Below are 27,170 nucleotides of genomic sequence, written 5' to 3'. Positions count from 1 at the left end.
TAAAGTTTTTGTTGATGGGTTTTTTTTTTTTTTTTGTTTTTTTTTGTGCAAGTGGCACCTGCCTATAAATTAAGGGATGAGCTTGGGGTGGGAATTACAAACAGTCTAACTTTAGTTAGTCAGCCTGAGTGACTCACAGCTCCCTTGATTAACAAATGTTGTTCCCTATTCAAACCTAATCACACTACCTCAACACCTTTCCAAGGTGAGTAACTGAGCTGAACTATTCAACTTTTTTACTTTGGTATATACTGCTCCTAGCTTATTTCTAGCTTCTGGCTACTTTTTTGTGGGGGTTTTTTTTTGTTTTTCAATACAATGCACTCAGTTATTTATTAAATAAAACACTTAGCTCTTTAAAAGTCTGGAGGACACTTTAATAGTCAGGCAGACTTTTAAAAAATAAACACACTACCTACTGCTACCTTATTGACTGACTAAAAATACAAACAGTCTAACTTGTGTATTCACTGCCTACCTACTGCTACCTTATTGACTGACTATTTAAAAATGCAAACAGTCTAACTTGTTTTATTCACTGACTGACTATTAAAGGCACAAACACACAAACACACTAAATAATATTCCCAAATAGTTAACTTTGCCCCAATACTTTTAAAAAAGTCAATGTCAATGTCCCAAGCAAAAACTTACTGATTCCTTTCAGCCACCAGCAAGGTGATCCTCTCCTCTCAGTGTTTCCAGCAGAGAAAGCTCAGTGAGTTTGATAATTGTTTAGTTAACATAGAAAAAATTCAAGAATACCAGATTAAAAGTGAAATTGAAGTACAGAAAAGGATGGAAAATATGGAGAATTCTGTTAGAGCTTTAAACTTAAGAGTAACAAATTTTCCCATTTTAAAGCATATAGGTCCGATTGAATTATTTTAAAGCTTATGTAACACAGATCCTTAAAATACCTGATCAATGTCACCCAGTAATTGTCAGGGCCTTTTATGTTTGGGTTAAGAGAAAAGGGCAAGAAGAATTAGATCAAAAACAGATTATACAAACAGAGAAGGAAAAAAGTCTGATCAAGAGCAAGGTTTAGAGGCATCAATAAATGTTTCAGATTTGTTACAAAAATCTTAGGAGGATATAGAAATAGAGGCACTCTGTTAACTCAGTTTGCCTTCCTAACTGACAAGGATGATAATATGAAATTTTTTTTCAGCAACAGAGCTAAGACCTTTTACGGACAACGAATTTGGATTTTTCCTGATTTAATAAAAAATACACAGTTAAGCAGGAAAACATTTTAGCATTTAAGAAAGAGGTAATAGACAAAGGGAGTTTCTTTTTATTAAAATACCCATGCAGATGTGTAGTTAAATTTTGAGGAAAAGATTACTCTCTTATGGATCCTGAACAGTTGAAAAGCCTTTTTGGGAACTAGGATAATCGGTAGATAGTATAAGTTAGGGGTATCATTGTACCTTTCCTAAATGATTAATTATAATTTAGAAATTACTTGCTCATTTATCCAGCTATTTCAGGTAAAGAAGGATTCTCTTATTACCCCAGGACAAGCAGGATGCTAGTGTTCACATATGGGTGACATCACTGACGGAGCCCTATCCCGGAAAACTTTCTGTCAAAGTTTCTAGAAACTTTTGACTGGCATCCTGAGCCTACTGAGCATGCCCAGCATGCCATGATCCCTCGAGCCACAGGGATCCTTCAGTCTCGTTTTGTAGCAATGAGCGTTAATCAAAAATAAAATAATAAAACTTATCGGACCCAACTTCGTCTTCTTTTTTCCGCGAAGCTGTTAGCCTCGCGGTTATAGGAGTCCTGTGTGGTGAATTTTCACTACATAAAAAAGTTTTAAAAACTTTAAAGCGCCGTAGGGGTCTCCCTTTTTTCCACAGTCGGTAAGTCTTTAAATTTTTTCGGTTGGTTCCGTTACCGCTAACCCAGGGGTCGGGAACCCATGGCTCGCGAGCCAGATATGGCTCTTTTGAGGGCTGCATCTGGCTCGCAGACAAGTGTCTCCACACTTCGCGGTTCCCCGCTGACCCAGCTGCTCTCTGGTCCTCCGCCGCCCGGGCTTAAAATGCTGTCAGCCCGGGCGGAACGCGGCAGGACAGCTGGAGTCAGCGGCACCGGCGTGCTCTCTTCTCCTCCCCCCCCCCCCCCCGCGGCCCGGAAGAGGAAGTGGAGAGCATCGGGTGCCTGCGCGGGAAGAACAGGTCTCTTCTTCCCGCGCAGGCACCCGATGCTCTCCACTTCCTCTTCCGGGCCGCGGGGGGGGGGGGGGGGGGGGAGAAGAGAGCATGCCGGTGCCGCTGACTGGAGTCAGCGGCACGGCTGGAGTCAGCCGGCTGCCTGCGCTGGAGTCATCGGGTGCCTGCGCGGGAGTCTTCCCGCACAGGCACCCGATGCTCTCCACTTCCTCTTCCGGGCCGCTGAGTCAGCGGCACCGGCGTGCTCTCTTCTCCTCCCCCCCCCCCCCCCCCGCGGCCCGGAAGAGGAAGTGGAGAGCATCGAGTGCCTGAGCGGGAAGAAGAGGCCGATGGGAAGAAGACTGCAGCGCGGCTCGGAGGAAAATGAAGAGTTTCAACCGCGGCCGATGGGACTCCGCCTTCGACTCCGCGAGGGCTGAAAATGAAGGAGGTTAGCGTTGGGAGGAGGCTGCTGCTGCCGCGAGTTCCCGGGGTGGGGGAGAGAGATAGTGAATGAGCGAGCGAGCATGTGTGTTTGAGATCCTGTGTGTATGTGTGTGTGTGAGAGATTGCATGTATGTGAATGATTGAGAGCCTGTATATGTGAAAGAGAGCATGTCTGTGATTGAGAGCCTGCCTGTGAGAGAGAGAGCATGAATGTAAGTTTACCATTGGGAACCTGTATGTGTAAGTTTGTAATTGAAAACCTGTTTGTGTGAAAGAGTATGTGTGTATGATTGAGATCCTTTGTGTGTGAGAGAAATCATGTGTATGTATGATTAAGAGCCTGTGTGTATAAGTAAGAGAGATATCATGTGTGTCTGTGTGTGATTGACAGCTGGTTTAGGTGATGGAGCATGTGAGTATGTGATTGAGAGCCTGTGTTTAAATGAGAGAGAGAGAGACCATGTGTGTCTGTGTGTGATTGAGAGCTGATTTAGGTGAGGGAGCATGTGAGTATGTGATTGAGAGCCTGTGTGTAAATGAGAGAAAGAGAGGACATGTTTGTAAGCATGTGAATGAGAGTCTGTGTGTGAGAGAAAAAGACAGCATGTATTTGTGATTGAAAGCCTGTGTGTGTGTGTGTGTAAGCGTGAAAAGATAGACAGCATGTGTGTAAATGTGTAATTAAGAGCCTATATGAGAGAGAAAAAACATGTGTATATGTGAGTACTGAGAGCATGTGTGTATAGGTGTGTCATTGAGAGCCAGTGTGAGAGAGAGCGCTGGTATGTGACTGAGAAAGGAGAAAGTTCCAAGCAAACCACCCCGCCTCCTGCTAATTCAGAACAATCTCAGGACACCTGGATATCAAACGTTCCCAGGTATGCAGAGCAAAAAAATTTTTGTATCATTATTTTTCATTACTGGATCTTTGTGTCTGCTATTTTGAAATATTTTGTTGGTATCTGGAAATGTTTTATATGAGTTTTTAATTATTGGATATTCCACTCATCAGCTATTTCGAAATATGTTCTTTTTGTTAGTACAGTTTTACTGCTGATGATTTTATATTTCTTGATTTGTTTTATATTATTGTTATATATATATATATATATATAATATATTGTTTTATATTGTTATTGTTTAAAATGTAAACCGAATTGATCAATAATTTTGTTATTGGAAAGTCGGTATAGAAAAATGCTAAATAAATAAATAAATAAGGATGGGTGATGTTTCTTTTTTCCTTTGTTACACTGCATACAGAGACTCTGGCTTGTTGCAGTTTCCAATTCAGTTTTTTCTGCATGCTCCTTGTTATGCGTTTTGGTCTCTTTATTCTATGTTAGGTGAGGGACAGCACGTGCTTCAGGTGAGGTTTTCTGCTGGCGTGTTGTTTCTGTGTAGGACTCTATAGCAGCCTGACTTGGTCCGTTTTCCTAATAGGAGATGTATTGGTGTCTTAAGGCCTGGTGTAATATTTTCAGAGACTTATTGTACTTTAAAAGTGTGATCTTACATAAAATGCACACATTTACTTGTATTTAGTCTTAAACATATTGTATGGCTCTCATGGAATTACATTTTAAAATATGTGGCGTTTATGGCTCTCTCAGCCAAAAAGGTTCCTGACCCCTGCGCTAACCCATGTCAGAAGGTTGTCGACGGCTGTCCGGCCTTTGCTATGGGTTTCAAAAAGTGCCCGAATTGTTCCTGCACTATGTCCGTAACGGACCCACACATCGAGTGTGTACTTTGCCTCAGCGAGGAACATGACGTTTTCGACGTGCCCAAGATGCGCAGAGATGACGCCGAAAGGCAGAAGAACATTTATTCCATCTTCAACTAATGCCATCGACCTCAACTTCCACACAGTCATCTCTGGCTGGAGCGATTCGGAAGGTCGTCCTCAAAACAAAACGTAGACCGGATGAAGCAGGCGATCGGCCTTCACCGACCCCCTTCAAAATCATCGATAGTCTGCATCTGTCATCGAAACAGGCGTCGAACATCGGCAGAAACATAGTCATTTACACCGGAGGTCTCACGATCCTGAATTGGATCCGATAACCGGAGTTCCATAGACAAGTCTCGAATCCACTCCAAAGAAGCCTCGGAGAGAGGACTCTCAATGTTCACCAAAGCCTTCGACTCCTAGGCGATCCCCACTGATATCGGTGCCGGGAACCATACCTCCACAGGGCCCTGCGGAGGTACTGGTATCGCCTTCGCTGCCTCCCCCCATAGCTGCTCTGGTTTCACCAGCTATGAGGGCGGAACTGGACGGTTACATCCGCCAGGCAGTTCGAGACTCACTCTAGAGTTTCTGCAGCAGGAATAAGTGCAAGAAGATGGGCCTGGCTCAAGTGTTCAGACCTCAGACCAGAAGTACCTGATAGGTTAGCTGACTTACCCTGTGCTGGTGATAATCTTTTTGGGGAAAAGATTCAGGAAACAGTAGCGCAGCTCAAGGGAACACCATGAGACTCTCTGCCAACTCTCCTTAGTACCTTCTGATTACTCTTCCTCTTCCAAGAGATCTTTCAGAAGAGACTCCAAGAGGCCTGTGTATTAACAAAGGAGATACTACCCTCTAGCTTCCAGAGGTCGTCCCTCTAGGCCTTAACAAAAAGGCCAATCCAGAGAACCTCGGACCCAAAAGACACAGCCAGCCCCTCAGCCAGGCCCAGCGTCAAGCTTTTGACTCCTTCCTGGAGAGCAGTGCCCAGCCTCCTCTTCCTTCCGTACCCGTAGGAGGTTGATTGTGCCACTTCACCAGCATGTGGCACACAATCACGACAGATCAGTGGGTACTAGCTGTAGTGACTCAGGGTTACCACCTCAACTTCCTCACCGTTCCACCGGATTCCCCACCTCGGCTGACGTGGGGAATATCTGACCACTCTCACCTTCTCGATCAGGAGGTTTCCATCCTCCTCAAGTCCTGGGCAATAGAACCAGGACTCTATTACCGGTATTTTCTAATCCCAAAAAAGTCAGGTGGCATTCGCCCAATTCTGGACCTTCATGCCTTAAACAAATACCTACAAAGAGAGAAGTTCAAGATGGTGATCTTGGGTTCTCTACTTCCACTTCTGCAAAGGGGGAAGACTGGCTCTGCTCTCTAGACCTCCAGGACACTTACACGCACATCTCAATCACTTCGTCACATCGCAGATGCCTGCGGTTCCTAGTAGGCCCAAAGCACTTCCAGTATCGAGTGTTGCCATTCAGCCTTGTATCTGCCCCACGAGTCTTCATCAAATGTCTCGTCGTGGTAGCAACCTATCTCAGGACTCAGTGTCCACATCTACCCCTATCTCGACGATTGGTTGATCAGGGCTCCCACTCATCAAACTGCGCTGAAGACCCTACGTTTCATTTTGCATACCCTGATCTCCCTAGGGTTCCTCAAACTATCCAAAATACTGGCTGGTTCCATCCCAAACCATAGGGGCCGACTTGGACACTTTAAAAGCGAAAGCCTTCCTACCCCGGGATCGGGCTGTCACTCTCTCTTCTCTGGCCCATCAACTGCAGTCTCAACAACACTCAACTGCATGTCACTTTCTGATCTTATTGGGTCATGTCTGGGTCTGTGCATGTCTCTCCAATGACCCGTCTTGCCATGAGAGTAATGCAGTGGATTCAGTCTTCTCAGCCAATGTCCACCATTGTCCACATCACCAACCAGCTCTGCTTATCATTGGCTTGGTGGATAAACCAACCCAATCTTCTTCAAGGTCTTCCATTTCAGGTTGCAGAACTTCAAATAACCTTGACAACAGATGCCTCCAACCTCGGCTGGGGTGCACATGTTGCAAACCTGCAAACTCAGGGCATCTGGTCTCCAGAGGAAGCCAAACACCAGATAAATTTCCTAGAGCTTCGGCAATCAGATATGCTCTCAGGGTCTTTCAGGATTACCTCACCAACAAGGTCATCCTGATTCAGACAACCAGGTGGCCATGTGGTACATCAAACAAGGGGGAACGGGCTCCTACCTCCTGTTTCAGAAAGCTGCACAGATATGTGCGGAGGCTTTTTCCCACTTGATGTGCCTCAGGGCCACCTACTTGCCGGGAGTGGATAATGTGTTGGCAGACAAGCTGAGTTGCACTTTTTAACCGCACAATTGGTCCCTCAACCCCACAGTGGTGGACTCAGTATTCCAATGCTGGGGTTACCCTCACATAGACCTCTTTGCGTCAATCCACAACCGCAAAATAGGAAATTTCTGTTCTCTCACTTGCAGCCAAGAGACGCTTTCTTCCTCTCGTGGACCAGCGGTCTCCTTTATGCATACCCTCCACTTCCACTCATTTCGAAGACTCTCGTGAAGTTGCGAAAGGGCAGGGGATTGATGGTTCTGATAGCCCCTCACTGGCCACGCCAGGTGTGGTTTACAATACTTCAGGACCTATCAATTCACCGGCACATTCCTCTGGGGAAGAATCCGCTTCTGATCGCTCAGAACAATGGATGCCTACGTCACCCCAACCTCCAGGCCTAATCTCTGACTGCCTGGATGTTGAAAGGTTAATACTTCAGCTTTTTAACCTTTCAGAGCCGGTTTCCCGTGTACTGGTAGCTTCATGAAAGCCTTCCACAAGAAAGTCTTTTCGCTATAAATGGAACAGGTTTATGGTATGGTTTACTTCCATGTCCATCGACCTCCCCCCCCCCCCCCCCCCCCCCCCTTCACCTGTTCCCCAGGGAAATTTCTTGACTATCTCTGGCACCTGTCAGAGTCAGGCCTGAAAACTTCCTCTATCAGAGTGCACATAAGTGCGATGGCCGCCTTCCATAAAGGTGTCGGGGATGTCTCCAAATCGGTACAACCTCTGGTAACATGCTTTTTGAGGAGCTTACTGCACCTAAAACTTCCATTGCGCCCTACAGCCCCTTCTTGGGACGTTAACGTGGTTTTGGGGCGGCTCATGAAACCGCCGTTTGAGCCTCTCCAATCCTGTGATCTCCGCTGTCTCACCTGGAAGGTGATTTTTCTTCTGGCGATCACATCCGCTCACAGTTAGTGAGTTGCAGGCCTTAGTAATCTTTCCCGCCTTACACCAAACTTCTGCATGACAAGGTGAATGCGGAGTACTACCCTAAGTTTTTACCTAAGGTAGTATCGGAGTTTCATATTAATCAATCCATTATACTACCCACTTTCTTTCCCAGGCCCCATTCAAGTCCAGGAGAACAGGCTCTGCATACTCTCGACTGTAAACGTGCTCTAGCTTTCTACCTAGACCGTACAGCTGCCCACAGACCACTCAGTTTGTTTCTCTTTTGATACCATCAAATTGGGTAAACCTGTGTGAAAGTAGACCCTCTCCTCCTGGTTAGTGGACTGTATTTCCTTTTGCTATCAACCGGCAGGCATTCCGCTCCAAGACCGTGTCAAGGCACACACTATCAGGGCCATGGCGACCTCAGTAGCGCACCTCCGCTCGGTGCCACTTACTGACATTTGTAAAGCTGCTACCTGGAGCTCTCTCCATACCTTTGCAGCCCATTATTGCTTAGACAAGGCTGGCAGACAAGATTCCATCTTCTGCCAGTCTGTCCTACGCAACTTATTTGCTAATTAATGTACCAACGGCTTTCCACTGACTCTTCAGGGTTCAGGATGCCCTTTTAACCAAATTTCCATCCCAGTTCTTAAGAACATAAGAAATTGCTATGCTGGATCAGACCAAGGGTCCATTAAGCCCAGCATCCTGTTTCCAACAGAGGCCAAACCAGGCCACAAGAACCTGTTGCACGTCTTTGGGTGCATTGCTCAGGCATCCTTAGCTCGGTACTCACCCATTTGTGAGGACTACCATATTGCTTGTCCTGTGAGAAAGCAGAGTTGCTTACCTGTAACAGGTGTTCTCACAAGCCAGCAGGATGTTAGTCCTCATGAAACCCGCCTGCCACCCCGTGGTGTTGGGTTCATTACGTTTCTTATTTTTCGCATGTACTTTTACTATGACTAGACTGAAGGGGGACCCCTGCTGGATGCAGGGTTGGTGCTATGCTGGGCATGCCCAGTAGGTGCCAGTCAGTTCTAGAAACTTTGGCAAAAGTTTTCCGTGATTGGGCTCCATCCTGATGATGTCACCCATATGTGAGGACTAACATCCTGTTGTCCTGTGAGAACACCTGTTACATGTAAGCAACTCTGCTTTTCACTAGAGCTCAGGTGGTCTCGTGGGTGGAAATTTGGTTATTGTCTCCTATCAATATTGCCGAGCAGCAACATGGTCCTCCTCACATACTTTGCTTGGATGTAAAGGCTCAAGAGTAGCAGCCTTCATGTGTGCGGTGTTGAGGGGAGCACAGGCAGCCTCCCATCTGTTTTGGGAGTAGCTTTGGTACATCTCACCAGCATGGATCGGCCTGCCTGAATGCAGAGGAAGGTGAAACTACTTACCTGATAATTTCCTTTCCTCTAAGGAAGGCAGGCCAATCCACAATTTGCCCAGGGCTGTCTACTTTGTTTTGGTTTCAGTTCATCCCTTATTTGGAGATGATGCAGAGTGTTCCTGGTTATGAGTCATTTGAAGGACTGGTAAATGAAAAACCAGCCCCTAAGATCAGTTGATACATTTTTACTGGGCTCTGTGCTTCCAAGTTGGCTGGAAGTAATGAGTCATTGACTGTTAATAGTCATATTTCACGTTTGTCCACAGTTTGGCTTTTCTAGAGATGCTGTGAGGTTGGAGCTATATATACAAGAAAATTATTCCTTACCTGCTAATTTTCGTTCCTGTAGTACTACGGATCAGTCCAGACAGTGGGCTATTTATTTATTTATTTAAAATTTTTATATACAGACATTCATCCAGGATATCACATCGGTTTACAGTGTAACACAAACAAACGCCAGGCATGGCGCTTTACATTGAACAAATAAAACAAGTTAACAAATGAATAAATGATGGTGTGAATAACAAGGGGAAATTTGCGTTAAATAATCAACGAGGTTTGTAAATATATACATATGTACAAAAGGAAGACACTAAGAGATAAGCAATTTAGGAGTGCTAGGAGGAGAGGGGGGAGTGGCGAGCAGAGGGAAGGGAACGAGGTGAGGGGGGGAGAAAAAGGTAGGAGAAGGGCGAAGTGAGGGGATAGAGGGCCAGAAGAGGGGGGCAGAGGAGAGGAAGGGTGGGCAGTGGGTTATGTCCCCCTTCCAGCAGAGGGAGTAAGAGGAAAATTTGAAGGGTGCTCTCCCAGTCACAGGTGCGCCCTCTGCGTCCCTTCAGTATTAAGAATATCAAAGCCAGAAGAAAACGGAGGATGGATCATGGAAAATCAACAAGCAACTGGAAACATGTACAAAAAGTACGAAAACTTGAGTTTAACATCAAGAAAACAACCTGCAAACTGAACCATTAAACAGGTACAGACAGTCTGAAATCTCCTCATCAATCGAGCTGGAGGATAATCTCAAAAACCCATGAAAATCTGAGGGTGGGCATCTGGACTGATCCATGGTACTACAGGAACGAAAATTAGCAGGTAAGGAATAATTTTCTTTTCCCTGTACGTACCCGGATCAGTCCAGACAGTGGGATGTACCAAAGCTTCCCTACGTAGGGTGGGCCCCGGATAGCCCTGCTCGAATGACCTGAGTGCCAAACGAGCCAAAAACTGGAGGTTGGAGATTTAACCGATAATGACGAGCAAAAGTGTGCAACGACTTCCAGGTAGCAGCCCTGCATATTTCCTGTGGAGAGACCGCTTGGATTTATTTTATTTATTTATTTATTTATTTAAAACATTTTATATACTGGCATTCGTTGTGGACATCATGTCGCTTTACAGTCAACAAGTTAAGTTAGGAAAATTACATTTTAACAGGGATTTCCACCCAAGAGGCTGCTTGAGCCCGAAGGGAATGAGCCTTAATGCCCTCCGGAGGTTGCTTCCCGGCACCAATATATGCTGCAGAGATGGCTGATGCCAGCAAGCCGTAGTAGTTTTGGAAGCCGCATACCCCTTCCTGGGACTGCTCCAAAGGACAAAAAGGTGGTCCGATAGTCGGAAGTCATTAGTAACCTCCAAGTCGCGAAGAATAACTCGCTTGACATCAAGCCAATGAAGTTCCTTGGAATCTTCGTTAGGAAAGGATGGAAGCTCCACTGATTGGTTCAGATGAAAGGCTGAGACCACCTTCGGCAGAAAAAAGGGCACCGTACTCAAGGATACTCCCGAGTCCGAGAAGCGGAGGAAGGGCTCTCTGCACGATAGCACTTGGATCTCTGAGACTCTGCGGGCAGAATAGATAGACACCAAGAAAACTGTCTTGAGTTATTTATTTATTTGACACATTTATATACCGTTTTACCAATGCATGATTGAACAAAGCGGTTTACAATAATAAAAAATGTAAGATAATTTATTTTTTTATTTTATTTTACATAAAAATTTAAAAACCCTAATTAATTGAAACAGCATATAACTGTCTTTCTTCCCTAGAGTTAACTTTTGTTAAACGGATTCAAGGTTCCCAAATGCTTCCTTTAAAAAATGAGTTTTTAAAGCTTTTTTGAATTTCTTTCTATTGTTAAAGTTAAATCTTTGAGTGTAGCTCTGCGCAACGGCTCAAAGGGTGGGCCGCCCAAGATCCGAAGAACCAAATTTAGGCTCCAGGAGGGACATAAGTGGCGAACTGGTGGATGTAGGTGCTTCACTCCCCTTAAAAAACGAACTATGTCCGGATGCAAGGAAAGAGGAGCACCGTCCAGGCAACAGATGAGAGATCCAAGGGCGGCCACCTGAACCCTCAGGGAATTGTAAGCCAAACCTTTCTCAAGGCCTCGCTGTAGAAAGGAGAGGATCTGGACCACCGAAGCGTGACGTGGTGATATCTGGATGGAATCTCACCAGACCTCAAACTTTCCAGACCCGGACATAGGAAATAGTAGTGGACATCTTCCTGGCCCTCAGGAGCGTCAAGATAACCTGCTCCGGGTAGCCCTGTCTCTACAATCTGTGCCTCTCAAAAGCCAGGCCACAAGACAGAAGCGATCTGCCCGATCAAAAAATAGAGGACCCTGACGCAGGAGATTCTGCAGATGCCCCAGGCGAAGAGGGCCGTCCACCGTGAGGTTGACTAGGTCCGCGAACCATGGTCTTCGGGGCCACTCCGGTGCTACCAGGATTACTGGCCCCTGGTGAATTTCTATCTGTCTAAGCACCTTGCCCACCAAGGGCCATGTGGGAACACATAGAGCAGGAGATGTCGACCATGGGAGGACTAGGGCATCCACGCCTTCTGCACCGTTCTCCCTTCTGCGGCTGAAGAAGCGCGGAGCCTTCGCATTCCACTGAGTGGCCATCAGGTCCAGATGGGGGGACCCCCACCGTCTGTCGAGCAGTGCCATCACTTCGGCGGAGTGCTCCCACTCCCTGGGATTTATGTGCTGACGGCTTAAGAAGTCCGCCTGAACATTGTCGACCCCCTGCTATGTGGGAGGCCGCCAGCCGGGAGAGGTGGCGTTCCGTCCATGCTATTAACTTGTCCGTCTCCCGAGAGACATGCAAGCTCTTTGTTCCCCCTTGACTGTTGATGTATGCCATTGTCGTTGCATTGTCAGAGAAGATTCTTACTGCTCGGTGACGAACCAGAGGGATGAAATGCTTTAATGTGAGACGAACCGCTCTGGTCTCCAGACGGTTGATTGGCCATGTAGCCTGCACTGACTACCATCGCCCCTGAGCCGACTGCGATTGACACACCACTCCCCAGCCGGAGAGACTGGCATCCGTGGTGATGATAACCCACTGAGGGATCTCTAAGTCCACTCCCAGAAGCAAGTGGTTCAGACAGAGCCACCAGCTTAGGCTGTCCTTGGCAACCTCCGACAGGGGCAGGAGGGCTTGGAACTCTTGAGACACAGGCTTCCAGCGGGAGAGCAGTGGTCTCATATGTGCAAAGGCCCAAGGAACTAGATCTATAGTTGAAGCCATCGAGCCCAGGACCTGAAGATAATCCCATGTTGTGGGGACAGGGAGACAGCGGAATTGCTGTACCTGCGAGATAAGAGACTGAGCACAATTGTGACGGAGGAAGACCTTGCCCACGCTGGTATCGAAACGTGCTCCCAAAAAGTCGATCGTCTGTAAGGGCGAAAGGCTACTCTTGGCAAAGTTGACGATCCATCCTAGAGAGTGCAGAAGGTGCAAGACTCTGTGGACTGCCCGTTGACAAAGGTCCAGGGTCTTTGCTTGGATGAGCCAGTCGTCCAGATAGGGATGGACCAGAATCCCTTCTCTTCATAGGGCTGCCGCCACCACCACCATAACTTTGGTGAAAGTGCGGGGAGCAGTCGCCAGACCGAACGGTAAGGCCTGAAATTGAAAATGTTGTCCAAGTATCTTGAACTGAAGGAAACGTTGATGCTGCTTCAGAATAGGGATGTGAAGGTAAGCCTCCGTCAGATCCAAGGAGGCTAGGAATTCTCCGCGGTGAACCGCTGCTATTACAGATTGCAACGTTTCCATCCTGAAGTGTGGGATTTTGGAGGGCCTTGTTGACCATCTTGAGATCCAGGATTGGCCGGAAGGAGCCCTCCTTTTTGGGGACGACGAAGTAGATGGAATAATGGCCTGACCCTTGTTCCGATGGAGGCACCTGGAGGATGGCCCCTAGGTCCAGGAGTCGGTCTAGCATCTGTCGAACTATACATTGTTTCTGCAGCGTTCCACAGGGAGAAAAGAGATATGTCTCTTAAGGGGCGAATAAATTCTAAAATGTAGACATGCTGTAGAATATCCAGGACCCATTTGTCCGAAGTAATTTTGACCCACTCCTCGAAGAAGAGGGAAAGACGACCCCTATCCTGAGAGTTGAGGAATGAATCGGCAAGGCTTCGTTGGGCAGGCTTGGAGGGGGGGGGGGGGGCCCTTGGGAGAAGCCTTCTCTGGCTGGTCTGCGACCAGGACTGTGACCGTGAGGAAGGAAATCTTTGTGAAGATGGTCTAGACTGACTAAAGCGACGCTGCCCCCGCAATCGGCTTCTGGTAGAGTTGAAGGTCCGGGGTCACCCTTCTTAGTTACCGAAAGGGTAACTGGCGACTCCTGAGAAACGTCAATATCTAACTCCGCCAGAACATGGGGGATGAGGGGGTCCAACTCATCCTTTAGGAATAAACGCAGTACCCGTGGGTCTTTGCCTTCCACTTGCACATATTCATCCGGCATATCTTGGTCAGTATCTGGCGGAGGGCAGAGACCCTGAGGAGAAGGATCAGGCTGTGGAACCACTCTATAACCCGGAAGGAATCCTGAGAACTTCCAGCAGCATTGAGGGGATCTGAGATTCTGACAACTTTGGGAGGAGTAGGTCCAGGAGCTGGATGTTGCTGCTGCTGCTGCTCCAAACTGGCTAAGTAAGCCTTATGCAGAGATAAAATTAAATCTGCTGAGAAAAATGATGGTCCTGGGGAGGAAGCGTCAGGGAGGGCCCCTGAAGGAGTCTCCTGATCAGGGGGGTTCTCCGGAGTCAGAATATACATTTTCAGGGGGTTGCTGTGGAGCAGCCGGCACAGCAAACAAAATGGCTGCCGTTCCCGCTTTGGACGGGAGAGGAGCAGACTCCCCCCCCCCATCGAACCGCCGCGCTTGTGAACGTATTGAACGCCTCACTGGCCTCGAGGTACCCTCCCCACCAGGGAGGCATCTCAAACACAGGCCCTGGCGGGAGAGCCAGGTCCCCAGCTATCCACCCGCCGAACATCGCGAGGATCGCAGCATGGGGGAAGAAAAAGTAAACAAACTGTAGAAAATTTCCCCCGAAGGTTGTGAGGAGCGGGAAACAGCGAAAAACCTCTGCTCAGGTAAGAAACAACGACCCAGTAAATTTCCTCTGAAAGAATCCTATTATATTTTATTTATATAAACTTTTTTTTTTAAAGCAGAGGAATTCCGCTTCTCTGCAAGTGCTGCCCTGAGATAAACAGCTTCTCAAGGCAGCGGGTTGTTGTGGGGGGAAAGGTTGGACCACCAACATGCACCCCCTAGACAGCCAAAACTGAATCTGTGAAGTAAAAAATTACAGACACTTACCCCAAGTTTAAAAGAACATTAAACTATCCTGCTGCCGGTTCTGCCTGCAAGAAGATTTACTTAGAAAGCAAGGAGAAAGGTCTCTGAAACTTTCTCGGGTTATATATATAATTATTATTATTTTTTTTATATATATGATCCATCCAACAGAGAGAAACAAAAATTAGTGAAAGTAGAGATGGAAAGGGAAATTCAAACTCTCTAGAGATATTAGTAGGGAACCGCAGGTTCTGTGACTTTCCTCTGAGTCAGAGCAATACTGAAGGGACGCAGAGGGCGCACCTGTGACTGGGAGAGCGCCCTTCAAGTTTTCCTCTGACTCCCTCTCCTGGAAGGGAGACATAACCCACTGTCTGGACTGATCCGGGCACGTGCAGGGAACAGTGACATCAGTGAATCAATTTTCTTTGTCTCCATCTGCTGGTTGGAATGAATTAGCCTGCCTTCCTTAGAGGAAAGGAAATTATCAGGTAAAAAGTAATTTCACTTTACCCACAGACATGACAAAATATTTCTATAGTCTAAGATAAAGAGGATGTTAGCACACAGGTCTAGCTAATGCGCTGATCCTCACAGGATCACTTATATTTTTCGGCAGATTGAAAACTTTTATTGTCAGTGGTTGGATTGCCAAGATAGAATGACACTTTAAATGAACTGGCAGGCCAAATATATGAGAGAGATTAAGCAATGAAAGCACAAAACATTGTGTTCCAATTCTTTCCCAGCATATATAATGAGAAATAATTATTGTTGAGCTTATGAATTTTTGTTTCACACAGGGTACTATACTTATAAAGAATGCTGAAGAACTAATGAATTTCAGCAAAGGAGAAGAAAACCTGATGGAACTTCAAGTGAAGGCTGTTGCAGATGCTGGTGCAAATCTAGTTGTAACAGGAGGCAAAGTGGCAGATATGGCTCTTCATTATGCCAACAAATACAATCTCATGGTAGTCAGGTAATGCAATACTTTGAAATTTTATTTGGGGTTGCATCCCTGGTTACTTGGCTTACCAAGCCTGCAGGTGGGATGTCCACTGTGGAGAGGATTTTGGGAGTATGTACTTCCCCCTTACACACTCCATTTTTCCCCCCTCCTGTTACTCATGCCTCACTCACTCTCATTCCCTTTCTTGTCCATACCTCTTACTCATCCACTCCCATTTTGTCTCCTTGACTTGCTCTACCTACCACCTCTGGCTCATCTTCCTGCTGCTAGTGTGGCCTAGCAAACCCTACCAAGCTTTTCTGTTGCTGGGTTGCCTTGGAAACTCCACCAGCATTTGTACTTTTGCTACCACCATGGTACTAATACTATTGCCGCCTCATCCTGCTACTTGAAGATTCCTGTAGCAGCAGGCCATTCTGCCTCCTGTGCTGCTGTTGTGAGCGTCGCAATGCATGCAGTTATGCAGACATGCTGCTGTGCTCACCTGGAACTCAAAGTTTTATACTATAGAGAGATAAGAGCGACATAGAAGGGTTAGAAGGAAAAGGTTTGTCTTTTTGTGGATGGTGCTAAAATCGGCAACAGAGAAGACCTTCCTGAAGGAGTGTAGACAATGAAAAGTGATCTCAGAATGGATTGGCAGTTGGGATTCAGTGCTTAGAAGTGCAGAGTCATGCATCTGGGGTGCAAAAATCCAAAGAAGCTATATATAATGAAGGGGCGAGAGACTGTGCACGGATTGGGGAAAAACCCTTCGGGGTGATAGTGTCTGATCTGAAAGCAGCAAAGCAATGTGACGTGGTAGCTAAGGCCAGAAGAATGCTGGGCTTCATCGAAAGAGGTATAGCTAGCAAGAAAAAGGTGATGTGTTGCCCCTTTTACAGGTCATTGGTGAGGCCTCATCTGGAGTACTGTTCATTTCTGGAGTCCGTATCTTAAAAAGGATAGAGATGGAATCTAAGCAGTCCAAAGACAGGCAACAAAAATGGTTGAGGTCTGCATCAAAAGCCAGATGAGAAGACTGAAGGACCTAAATATACCCTAGAGGAGAGAAGGGACCGGGGGGGGGGAATGATACAGACATTTCAATACTTGGGTATAAATGAGGTGTGGAAATTGAGCCTTTTACAGTGGAAGGAAAGCTGTAGAATATGAAGCTCCAGGACTCGGGAAAGACATCAAGAAATATTTCATTTCCTAGCGTGTAGCAGATGGACTCAGAACAAGTGGGTATAGTGTGCTCGTGCTAACAGTTGGAGACAGATCTGACGTCAGCACGGGTACATATACCCCCACAGGAAGTGAAGCAACCCAGTAATTTCAGTCTCCAAAGCAGTTTGGAGCGCCTGCACGCTCGCTGAGCGTGTTTTCCAATACTACTTTCTACATTCTAACTTACTAAATTTCTACAGAAAACGAGCCCCGCACTCCTGCGGTGATACCCTCGGGTCCCTCCCCTAGTCGAGTTTCCCGGGGTGATTTCCGTGATCCCTCGGAGGTCTACGCCTCGGTCCGGTGGCCGAATCGCGGCAGGGATCTAGCCCCCGAGCGAGGGCTCTGGCCTGGCTGAGAGGCGCCTCGGTCCTGGCGTGGACTTAGCCCCGAGCGAGACGAGTTCGGCGGCTTAAGAGGCAGCGAGTACATTTCCTCAAGCACGGCGGTGAAGGTATTCCCCTCTCCCCCCGCAGCCGGAGACCGCCCGGGTTCCAGCCGGGAAGCGCCGAGGATCAGGTAAGGCGTACATCTCTTACTTTTTGGTCTCCGAGGTACGAGGATCGGCGGCGTTGCCTGCATGCGGCACGCCGTGGAGGTCGCCATTTTGTCTGCCTTGTTCAGGTATTGAGCGCCCATGATAAGCGCCTGTATATTATTGAGCGCATATTGCTGAACGCATATTGTTGAGCGCATATTGTATATTATTGAGTGTATATTGCTGACCGCATATTGTTGAGCGCATATTGTATATTAGTGAGCGCATATTGCTGACCGCGTATTATTGGGCGCATATTGTATATTGAGCGCATATTGTTGAGCGCATATTGTTATTGAGTGATATTATTGGCAACATAAGCGCCGGCGCCCTGCATTCGCAAGACGCGATGGAACATTTAAACGCCCCGGCGTCTCCTGTGGCGGCGCCTCCTGATTCCGGCGTGAAAGCTCTCGGCCTCTGCTCAGCATGCCAGCTTAGAGCCACGCAGAGCGAGGAGCCAGACTCCCTTTGTGCCCAATGTGAGGAGGCCATGCGAGCCTCGGGCCAGGACCAGTCTCAACCGAGGTTTACTGACAGTTCCCCAGGGGCCACCCCGGACTTAGCGGGCCGTCTCGAACAACCAGGAATCCCGGAGGACCTGGTACCCCGACGGCTAGAGACCGCTTCCATTTCCTGGGTGGATTTATTTAAGGGGATCCATGCCTTTGTACAGATGCAGTCAGCTTCCCGGCCAGGCCCTGCTGCTGCTCCAGCTGACCTTGCCCCTGGACCGTCTCGCCCTTATCGTGGGCACCCGCCTCCGGGTAGTCCGGCTCATGCGGACCCCGATGTCTCGGAGGAAGAGTCCGAGCCCCCCGAGGAGGGGGAACTTCCCTTGGGGATTGAGCCATATCGAACTATGCGACTGTTCTTTCCCAAGGAAGATCTCTCCGACCTGGTTTCTCAGTGCCTGACGGACTTGGCTATTCCAGGCCCCAGCACTATGGAGGCAGCTACGCAGAACCCTCTGCTGGAAGGTCTTCGTCTTACAGCCCGCCATTTTCCCTTCCTGCAAGCAGCACAACAACTGATAGATTTGGAGTGGACTGCGCCAGAGGCCTCATTCAAAGGGGGTCAGGCCCTGACGGGCATATACCCCCTGGACCCGGCGATCAAGGATATGCTGGCATGCCCTCAGGTGGATGCCTTGGTTAGCGCTGTGGTCAAGCGCACTACCATTCCAGTTGAGGGGGGGGCGGCCCTCAAGGAGCCTCATGACCGGCGACTGGACGCCATCCTGAAACAGACCTTTGAGGTGGCAGCTCTATCTTTGCGGATTGCAACCTGCTGCACGGTGGTGACGCGTTCCTGCTTGTCTCAGGTCAGGAACAATGCCCCTGCGGCGGACATGGAGTCTGCCCTCTCGTTCCTTACGGATGCCGCCTCCGACCTAGTCCGTACGACAGCCCAAGGGGGTCTCATCCTCAGCAGCCAGGAGGCAGCTCTGGATACGGAACTGGTCAGCCGATGCTCCTTCTAAGACACGCCTCACCAGAATGCCCTTTAAGGGTTCTCTCCTGTTCGGCAGCGACCTTGATAAACTGGCCAGCACATGGGGCGCCTCTCCAGTACCTCGACTGCCGGAAGACAGGTTCAAAAGGAACCAGCGCGCCTTTCCGAGGCCATCCAGAGGGAGAAGCTCCCAACGCTTCACTCCCTATAGGAGTCGCTACCAGGCACCTCGTCCTCAGGCCAGGAACCAGTCCTTTCGGACCAAGCAGCAGAAGAGGGAAGCCGGCTCGGGTTCAGGTCCCGGCCGCGCCTCCCAATGAGAATCAGCTGATCCATCCGGGGGACGGAGCCATAGGGGGCAGGTTAACCCTCTTCTACCCCAGATGGGTCGAGATTACGTCGGACCAGTGGGTCCTCCGATCATCCGAGAGGGTGATTATCTGGACTTCCATCACATACCTCCATTGGAAGCTACCCTGGCGAGGCTCCTGTCCTTGAAAGCCATAATCCCAGTACCTGCATGGGAAATGGATTCTGGGCACTATTCCATTTATTTCATGGTACCCAAGAAAGAGGGCACTTTTCGGCCCGTATTGGACCTCAAGTCAGTCAACCAATACTTGAGGGTCCCGAGGTTTCGCATGGAAACTCTGCGCTCAGTCAAGACCGCAGTACAGCCAGGGGAATTACTCATGGCCTTAGACTTGTCAGAAGCCTACCTGCATATCCCGATCCATCCGGATCATCAGCACTACCTACGCTTCAAGGTTCTGGGACGACACTTCCAATTCCGGGCTTTGCCCTTCGGGTTAGCCACGGCGCCGCGGACCTTCACCAAGGTGATCGTAGTGGTAGCAGCGGCGCTCCGGCGGGAAGGAATCCTTGTCCATCCCTACCTAGACGATTGGCTGATCAGGGCGAAATCACGAGAGGAGAGCCATCGGGCAACCAACAGAGTGATCGCCCTTCTGGAAAGCCTGGGATGGGTAGTCAACCTAAACAAGAGTTGCCTACAGCCTTCCCAATCACTGGAATACCTGGGAGTCCAGTTCGACACCCAGGCAGACAAAGTCAGCCTCACCACCAAGAGAAGGTTAAAACTCCAGACGTGTCTACGGTCCTTGATGGGAGCCAGTCGGCCCATAGTTTGGGATTATCTGCAGGTTCTCGGTCTCATGGCATCCACCCTGGAAGTGGTACCCTGGGCAAGAGCCCATATGAGACCACTACAACGCTCTCTCCTCTCTCAATGGAGCCCACGCTTCCGGAATTACTCCGTGCATCTACCTCTACCAGCCAGAGTGTGGTCCCAGCTACGGTGGTGGTTGCAGTCCAACCACACGAGCAGGGGGTCGAAGATGTCCTCCTGCACGTGGATTCTGCTCACCACAGATGCCAGCCTGAGCGGATGGGGAGCACACTGCGAAGAACTCACCGCCCAAGGGCGGTGGAACAGAGAAGAGTCTGGGTGGAACATCAACCGTCTAGAGGCACGGGCAGTCCGGTTAGCCTGCCTGCAATTTGCTCAAGACTGCGGAACAGGGCGGTCAGAGTGATGTCCGACAACGCCACCATGGTGGCATACATCAACCGTCGGGGCGGAACCAGAAGCAGACAGGTGTCCCTAGAGATAGCCCCGCTAATGGCTTGGGCAGAAGCGAATCTCCAGGACATCTCCGCAGTCCACATTGCCGGAACGGACAACACCGCGGCAGACTTCCTCAGCAGAGAAAGCCTAAATCCGGGAGAATGGCAGCTTTCCCCCACAGCCTTCCAGATGATTGTGGATCAGTGGGGGATTCCGGACATGGACCTACTAGCGGACAGGTCCAATGCTCAAGTACCCAGATACTTCAGCCGCAAGCGAGATCCGTTCTCTCACGGGATCGACGCCCTGGTTCAGCCATGGCCTCCAGGGACCCTGCTATACGCTTTTCCTCCGTGGCCCCTGCTGGTGCCCTTATACACAAGATTCAGAAGCACAAGGGCCTAGTTCTTCTAGTGGCACCAGACTGGCCAAGAAGACCCTGGTACGCGTACATGAGAAGACCCTGGTACGCGGACATGCTTCGCCAGGGTCCCATCCTCCACGAGGATCCGGCTCAATTCTCTCTTACGGTCTGGCCATTGAGAGGGTTAGACTGAAGAAAAGAGGTTACTCGGAGCCGTGATAGATACACTCCTCCGAGATCGCAAGTTTTCCACATCCCTCACCTACGTAAGGATCTGGAGAGTAATTGAAGCCTGGTGCGACACTCATGGCACCAATCCACATGCGACCACAATCCCTATTGTTTTGGATTTCCTGCAGGATGGGCTTCAGAAGGGTCTCTCCCTCAGCTCCATCAAGGTTCAGGTGGCTGCGTTGCCTTGCTACGGTCCCCGGAGGGATGGCAAGACCATTGCCACGCACCTAGATGTTTCCCGCTTCCTGAAAGGAGTCAAACACATTCGTCCGCCACTGAAGTGGCCAGTGCCTCTGTGGAACCTCAACATAGTTTTGGATTTCCTCGCGGGATCCACCTTCAGACCCCTCTGGGGCCTGTCTCTCCGTTCTCTAACTTTGAAGATGGTGTTCTTGCTGGCTGTGTGTTCAGCACGCCGCATTTCGGAACTACAAGCGCTGTCCTGCCTGGATCCCTTTCTCAGAATCACTCCAGAGGCTATCCATCTTCGCACGGTTCCATCCTTCTTGCCTAAGGTAGTCTCACAATTTCACATCGACCAAACCATATCCTTGCCAACCACGGCAGGGTTGAAGAAATCAGAAGAAGGGCGTTTGCTACACCATCTCGACATCGGCAGATTGCTGCCCAGATACCTGGAAATGACAGAAGCAGTACGAAAGACGGACCATCTGTTCATCCTTCACAGCGGGAAGAAGCAAGGAGAAGCGGCCTCTCGGCCCACCATCGCCCGCTGGATTAAAGAAGTTATCAGAGCGGCCTACGTAGAGGGCGGGAAGTCACCACCTCTACAGGTCAAGGCTCATTCTACCAGAGCCCAAGCAGCATCTTGGGCAGAATCTAGGATGCTGTCGCCCGCAGAAATATGTAAGGCGGCGACATGGTCCTCCCTCCATACCTTCTCCAGGTTTTATCGTCTGGATGTCCAGGCCAGGGAGGACACAGCATTTGCGAGGGCAGTCCTACGCGGTCGTCAGGCAGCCTCTCACCCAGTTCGAGAGTAGCTTTTGTACATCCCACTTGTTCGGAGTCCATCTGCATACACTAAGGAAAAGGAGATTATCAGGTAAGTAATCTCAACATTATGGAAAGGGTGGTGGATGCATGGAATGCCCTCCCGGTAGAAGTAGTTAAGTTGAGAACTGTAATGGAATTCAAGAGTTTGGGATAAACAGAGGATCCGTAGTGGCCAAAAGATGGAGGCAATCTTTGCACTCAGCCAGCTAAGGCCGAGCTCAGATAAGGTTTAAAAAAAAAAAAAATGCCGTTCCGACATTTGTTCCCACTCCCATGGGAGGTTAAGGGAATTGAGCAGCCCAAGTGGACTAGGTCCCGCAGTTAGGCTTTCTTTTCTGTGTGCTGCGTGGTAGGCCACAGTGGAATTTTTGAGCACTTTTTTTCTTCCAGTTCAGCTACCCTCTTCAGGAACTGTTGGTGCATGCAAGTGCATCTGGCTGTGAGTCAGAGTTGAGCGCTGTTTCTTTTGGGAACACCGCTTGTGCCCACAATCTGGGACATGGTTGTGCGCTTAAGTTTGGTGTTTGAAAGTGTGCCTAGTTTTGCGACACTTAGCCTTGGGTCGCCTAAATTTTGTGTGCATAAAAAATGTTGTGCCCCTAAATTCTGTAGCATGAATTCAGCTGGATGGACATCTTCAGTCGCCTGTTAAGCATTATGACGGACTAATGGTGCCTGTGGCTTAGAAACCTAAGTGCCTTTCATTGTATGTATCCAGATCAGTCCAGACTCCTGGGTTTTGCTGACACTGGCGTCTAACCTGGTGTGACACCTGCAGTCACTCAATATTTCTGTCTCCAGTAGATGGTGGCGGTGCAAAACCTGCAGTCTGAGGATTAGTTAAAAGAAAAAAAATATTCATATTGGGGTTTCTATTGGGAAGAAAATAACAAAAACTGATCTCAGGCAAATCATTTTCAGGAAAAAGCATAACTTCTCTAAAAAATCTTTGTAAAGTTTCCACAGGAACTTCACCTACTATACGAGGAAAATTCAACATTCTCAAATTTAATCGTTTCACATTGTTCTCAAATATCTCGATTCGCCTGGAAAGAAAATCCCTGTCTTTGACGACAGCTACCTGGAATTCTATATTTTTCTTCCCCATATCCTCTAAAGTTTTAACCCTATCTTCTGTAGCTTTTAATTTATTCTGTATCTCTATTACTTCCTGTTTGTTTTCCCTGGCATTATCATCCATTTTCTTCAAGGACATCGCTGCCATCATGTCCCACAAAGTCTCCAGTGTGACCACCGTGGGTCGTTCTAAAGTCTCTGGCAGTCTCATTCTATCTGCAGTTTGATCTTCTCCTCTTTGATCTGCTCCCCCCTCAGCACCTCCTCCACCAGTAGGTGGTGTGGTATCGGTAGAGTGAGACTGTTCCAGTATTACTTCAGGGGCTCTCCACTCTGGTGGTAATCCCAGATTTGGACTCAGTGAAGCCTCCTCCATGGATTCTGATCCACCTCCCTTAGGGCCAGAATCAGCGGTTTCTTTGGCTACTGGATTTAATGCAGGATTAACCATAAAACTTACGATTTCCTGCTGTGTTAAAGTCGGAAGTTGCAAAGAGGGATACACCCTTACCTTGCCCTTTCGTTTTGGAGGCATCTCACAAAAAATTTCAGTTGCAGGTTGTTCGTTTCTGGTGACAATGCAGTCTATTAGCCTCTGTGCGGTAGCTTCTTTTTATAGACAAATATTTACGTCTCAGCCTCTCGCACCCGAACAAAGCCGCGCGCCCCTTAGGAACGCGCGGCTTGGTGGTGAGCCGGCAGCAGTGGCGCGCCTAAGGACGCTGATCTTATAGCGTCCTCCAAGGGCTCCTCCCTCCGGTGCAACAGGGAGCAGAGAGGTCCAAAATTAGGAACAAGTAGCTCACCCGGGGCTGCTTCCAGTAAGTAATTTTCTTCCCAATAGAAACCACAATATGAATATAGAGAAGACTCCCTTTCAAGGGAATCTGACAAATTTTTTAGAGAGTACAAACAATCAGATTATAGATAGGGGTACCTTGTTGGTATCATTTATGAATCTTCTGCAGCTAAACAAAGTGATGAAAGTATATTTTACAAAGTATCCTATTTCATTTAATGATGGAGTGGTAAAAATTTTCCCTGATTTGTCCACACTCACACAATTGAAAAGGAAAAACTTTCTGACTTACCGCCAGGAAGTAATAGATATGGGATACTCATTTATACTTCGTTATCCATGTAAGTGTGTGATTAAAAAACTGCAAGATACATTCATCTTTTTTTCCCCTGATCACTTGAAAATGTTTATAGAACAAAGGAAACTGGCAGTAATGTCCCCCATACCCAGTGAATAAATTAAGTGAATGCAGGAATTACAATGCAGAATGTTTCTGTAAAGTTTGAGTTTAAAATCTCCCTATTAGGTAATAAGCCTGTGATGTTTTTCTAATTTTTTAGATGTTGAATCCAAATTGCAATTGATTATATCATAGTGGATGTTATATATCTGGAAAAGATTTCCTGTTAAATTATTAAGGAGTATGTATTTACTTTGTAACATTTTTTGAAAATCAATAAAATATATAAATAAAAAAAAAATAAAATAATACATTTAGGAAAAGTTTTAGGAGTGTGAAGAGTACCTCTCAGAAGGTTGGCAGGACCTGGTGGGGCTATCCCTTCTGGTCTTTGAGGTGGATGAGCAGGGGATTGGGATCCCTTGTTGGCTTGGTCCTCTTTGCTGTTGGGGGTGGACAACTGATGGTACCAGTTCCCTTCCTGCCCCCCCCCCCCCCCCAGGAGGACACCTGGTGCCTGCTGCTGAGCATTGGGAATGTGGTCTGTTAAATTTTCTCTTAGTTTTGATTTAAATAAATAAAAAGTAGTTTTCCTTTTTGTTGGTTTCTACAGGGCGCTCGGTTCACGTGGTGTGGTAAGGAACAGGCGGCGTGACAAGGCATTTTTTTGTTTTTATCTCTGTGTACTCTCAGCGGCGATGCAGGCGCGAGACGGGAGCCATGCCATACAGCAGCTGCTGTGCAGCGGTCAGGGAGGCGCGTGCGGCTCGCTCAGACTAGCCTTTGTTCCCACTGCCTCTCCAGGGAAGAGGGCAGCACAGGAATGCCGGGGAGGGATCACGCCACCACCAGTGCACACAGGAACAGTGGCCATTTTGAATTTGCTGGCAGTAGTGGCTGAAACTGCAGGGGGAGGAGAAGCCCTTCTCCCACCACTGTCCCCGGCTAGCAGGAGACCCACAGAGGCCCAGGGAGTGCATGAGCCTCTGTCTGGGGAGGATGAGGACCTCCTGGTGGAGGACCCTGAGGATCCTGCAAGTTTTTCTCTGGGTGGCAAGTCCTGAATCAACCCAAGTATTTGGAGGACAGAAGCAAGCCCTTGGGAGAGTAGTAGGTTGGGGAACCTCTGGCAGAGGATTCCTTGGAGCTGGGTTCTTCTCCAGACCGTCAAGGCTCGGATGAGGGTCAGGAACAAGCCCCAGTTGTGGGTGGGGATGATCCCAAGGTGCTTCGTCTTTTCCACAGGGAGGAGTTATGGCCTTTGATTCCATATGTTCTGAAAGAGCTCGTGATCAAGGAGCCACAAGAAGATTCTGTTCATGAACAGGTGAATTCTGTCATGGAGGGCTTCCGAGGTCTGGCGAAGGCCTTCCCTTTCCATAAGTTGGTAAAGAATTTTGTGTCCTCGGAGTGGGAGACTCCGGATACTGGTCTGAAATGGCTTTGTTGCGGCTGCCAAAGGTGGATGTCTCATGTTATGAAGAAGACAACTATTCCTGTGGCTGGTTCAGCTGTGCTGAAGGATATGCAAGACAGGAAATTGGAGGTCCATCTCAAAAAGATAATTGAGGTGTCTGCCTTGGGCATTCGGACTGCGGTGTGCAGTAGTTTTATGCTTCGATCTAGTCTACGCTGGGTTCAGCCGTTGCAGTCTGGTAAGATGCTGTCAGCATCAGAGGCCAGCAGGCTGCGCGGCTGGATGCGTTGTACGACCTCATCAGAACCTCTTCCAGGACTATGATGTGTGCGGTGTGGTCCAGGTGGCTCCTTTGGCTGTGGTACTGGTTGGCGGACTTTGGTCTGAATCAAGCTAGGAGCGTTACCTTTTAAGGGGAAAATGCTTTTTGGCAAGGACTTGGAGGAACTTGTGAAACTCACTGGGCAAGAACAAAGGATCTGGAGGACAAGCTGAAGAGTGTCAAAGGTTCCTTTTACATGTGTCCTCTCTTTAGAGGGAATTGGTGGTTTAGGTAGAACCGGGCTTTGGGAGGCAAGGCGCTGGGAGGCAGCAGTCCTGGTACCAGTTCTTTTGAGGCCAAAAACCAGCCAGCAATGGTTCCGGTCACATAGTATCTGGATCCAAGTTCATCCAATGAGGTGAGGCAAGTCCGCTCCTCGGGGCCGGTTATAGGGGGTCTGTTTACTCTTTTCTTCGAGGAGTGGATCAAGATTACGTCAGATGAGTGTGATAAAACAAGGCTATGCATTAGAGTTTGCTCACCCGCTAAAAGATTTGTTCATGGTGTCTTCTTGTGCATACACAAACAAAAGGGTGGTTCAGGAGACCGACCATCTACAGATGCTATAGGAGCCATCATTCCCGTCACTGTTGTGGCACGGGGAATGGGAAGGTACTCCATTTATTTTGTGGTTCCTAAGAAAGCAGGGACATTCCGCCTGATCCTGGATCTGAAAAATGTGAACGTGCCTCAAAAGTTCCTCGCTTTTGGATGGAGACTCTGTTCAGTGATTGTGGCGGTGCCCAAGGGGGAGTTTTTGGTGTCTTAGGACTTGACTAAAGCTTAATTGCACATGGCAATCTGGCTGGATATCAAAGGTTTTTGAGGTTCATGATTCTCAGGACACATTTTCAATTTTGTACCCTGCCATTTGGGTTGGCGGCAGCCCCGAGAACCTTTACCAAGGTGATGTGGTGGCAACTGCTCTCAGGAAGGAGGGCATCTTAGTTCACCCTTATATGGACCAAAGTCAGAGGTTCTGTGCAGTCGGGCGATGGCAGTGGTACTGCAGCGTTTATGGTCCCTGGGTTGGATTGTGAATCTGTCAGTCAGCTAGCCCTTTCTCTAGGTATTGGAGTTCCTGGGGACGCGTTTTGACCCCTATATCAGAGGAGTTTT

At 48.4% G+C, this 27,170-nt stretch overlaps 1 protein-coding gene across 2 annotated transcripts in view; it reads left to right on the top strand.

Annotated features, from left to right (window-relative positions):
* CCT8 (chaperonin containing TCP1 subunit 8) overlaps positions 1-27,170 on the top strand; it is a 423,988-nt gene that overhangs the window by 201,180 nt on the left and 195,638 nt on the right. For both annotated transcript variants that reach the window (XM_029578294.1, XM_029578293.1), the window contains exon 8: positions 15,459-15,637. In XM_029578294.1, coding sequence (XP_029434154.1) covers positions 15,459-15,637 — 179 coding nt within the window. The remainder of the gene's footprint in view (positions 1-15,458; positions 15,638-27,170) is intronic.

The sequence above is a fragment of the Rhinatrema bivittatum genome, chromosome 15 (assembly GCF_901001135.1).
Source record: "Rhinatrema bivittatum chromosome 15, aRhiBiv1.1, whole genome shotgun sequence".
Classification (NCBI taxonomy): domain Eukaryota; kingdom Metazoa; phylum Chordata; class Amphibia; order Gymnophiona; family Rhinatrematidae; genus Rhinatrema; species Rhinatrema bivittatum.
This window is presented reverse-complemented; position numbering and strand designations above follow the sequence as displayed.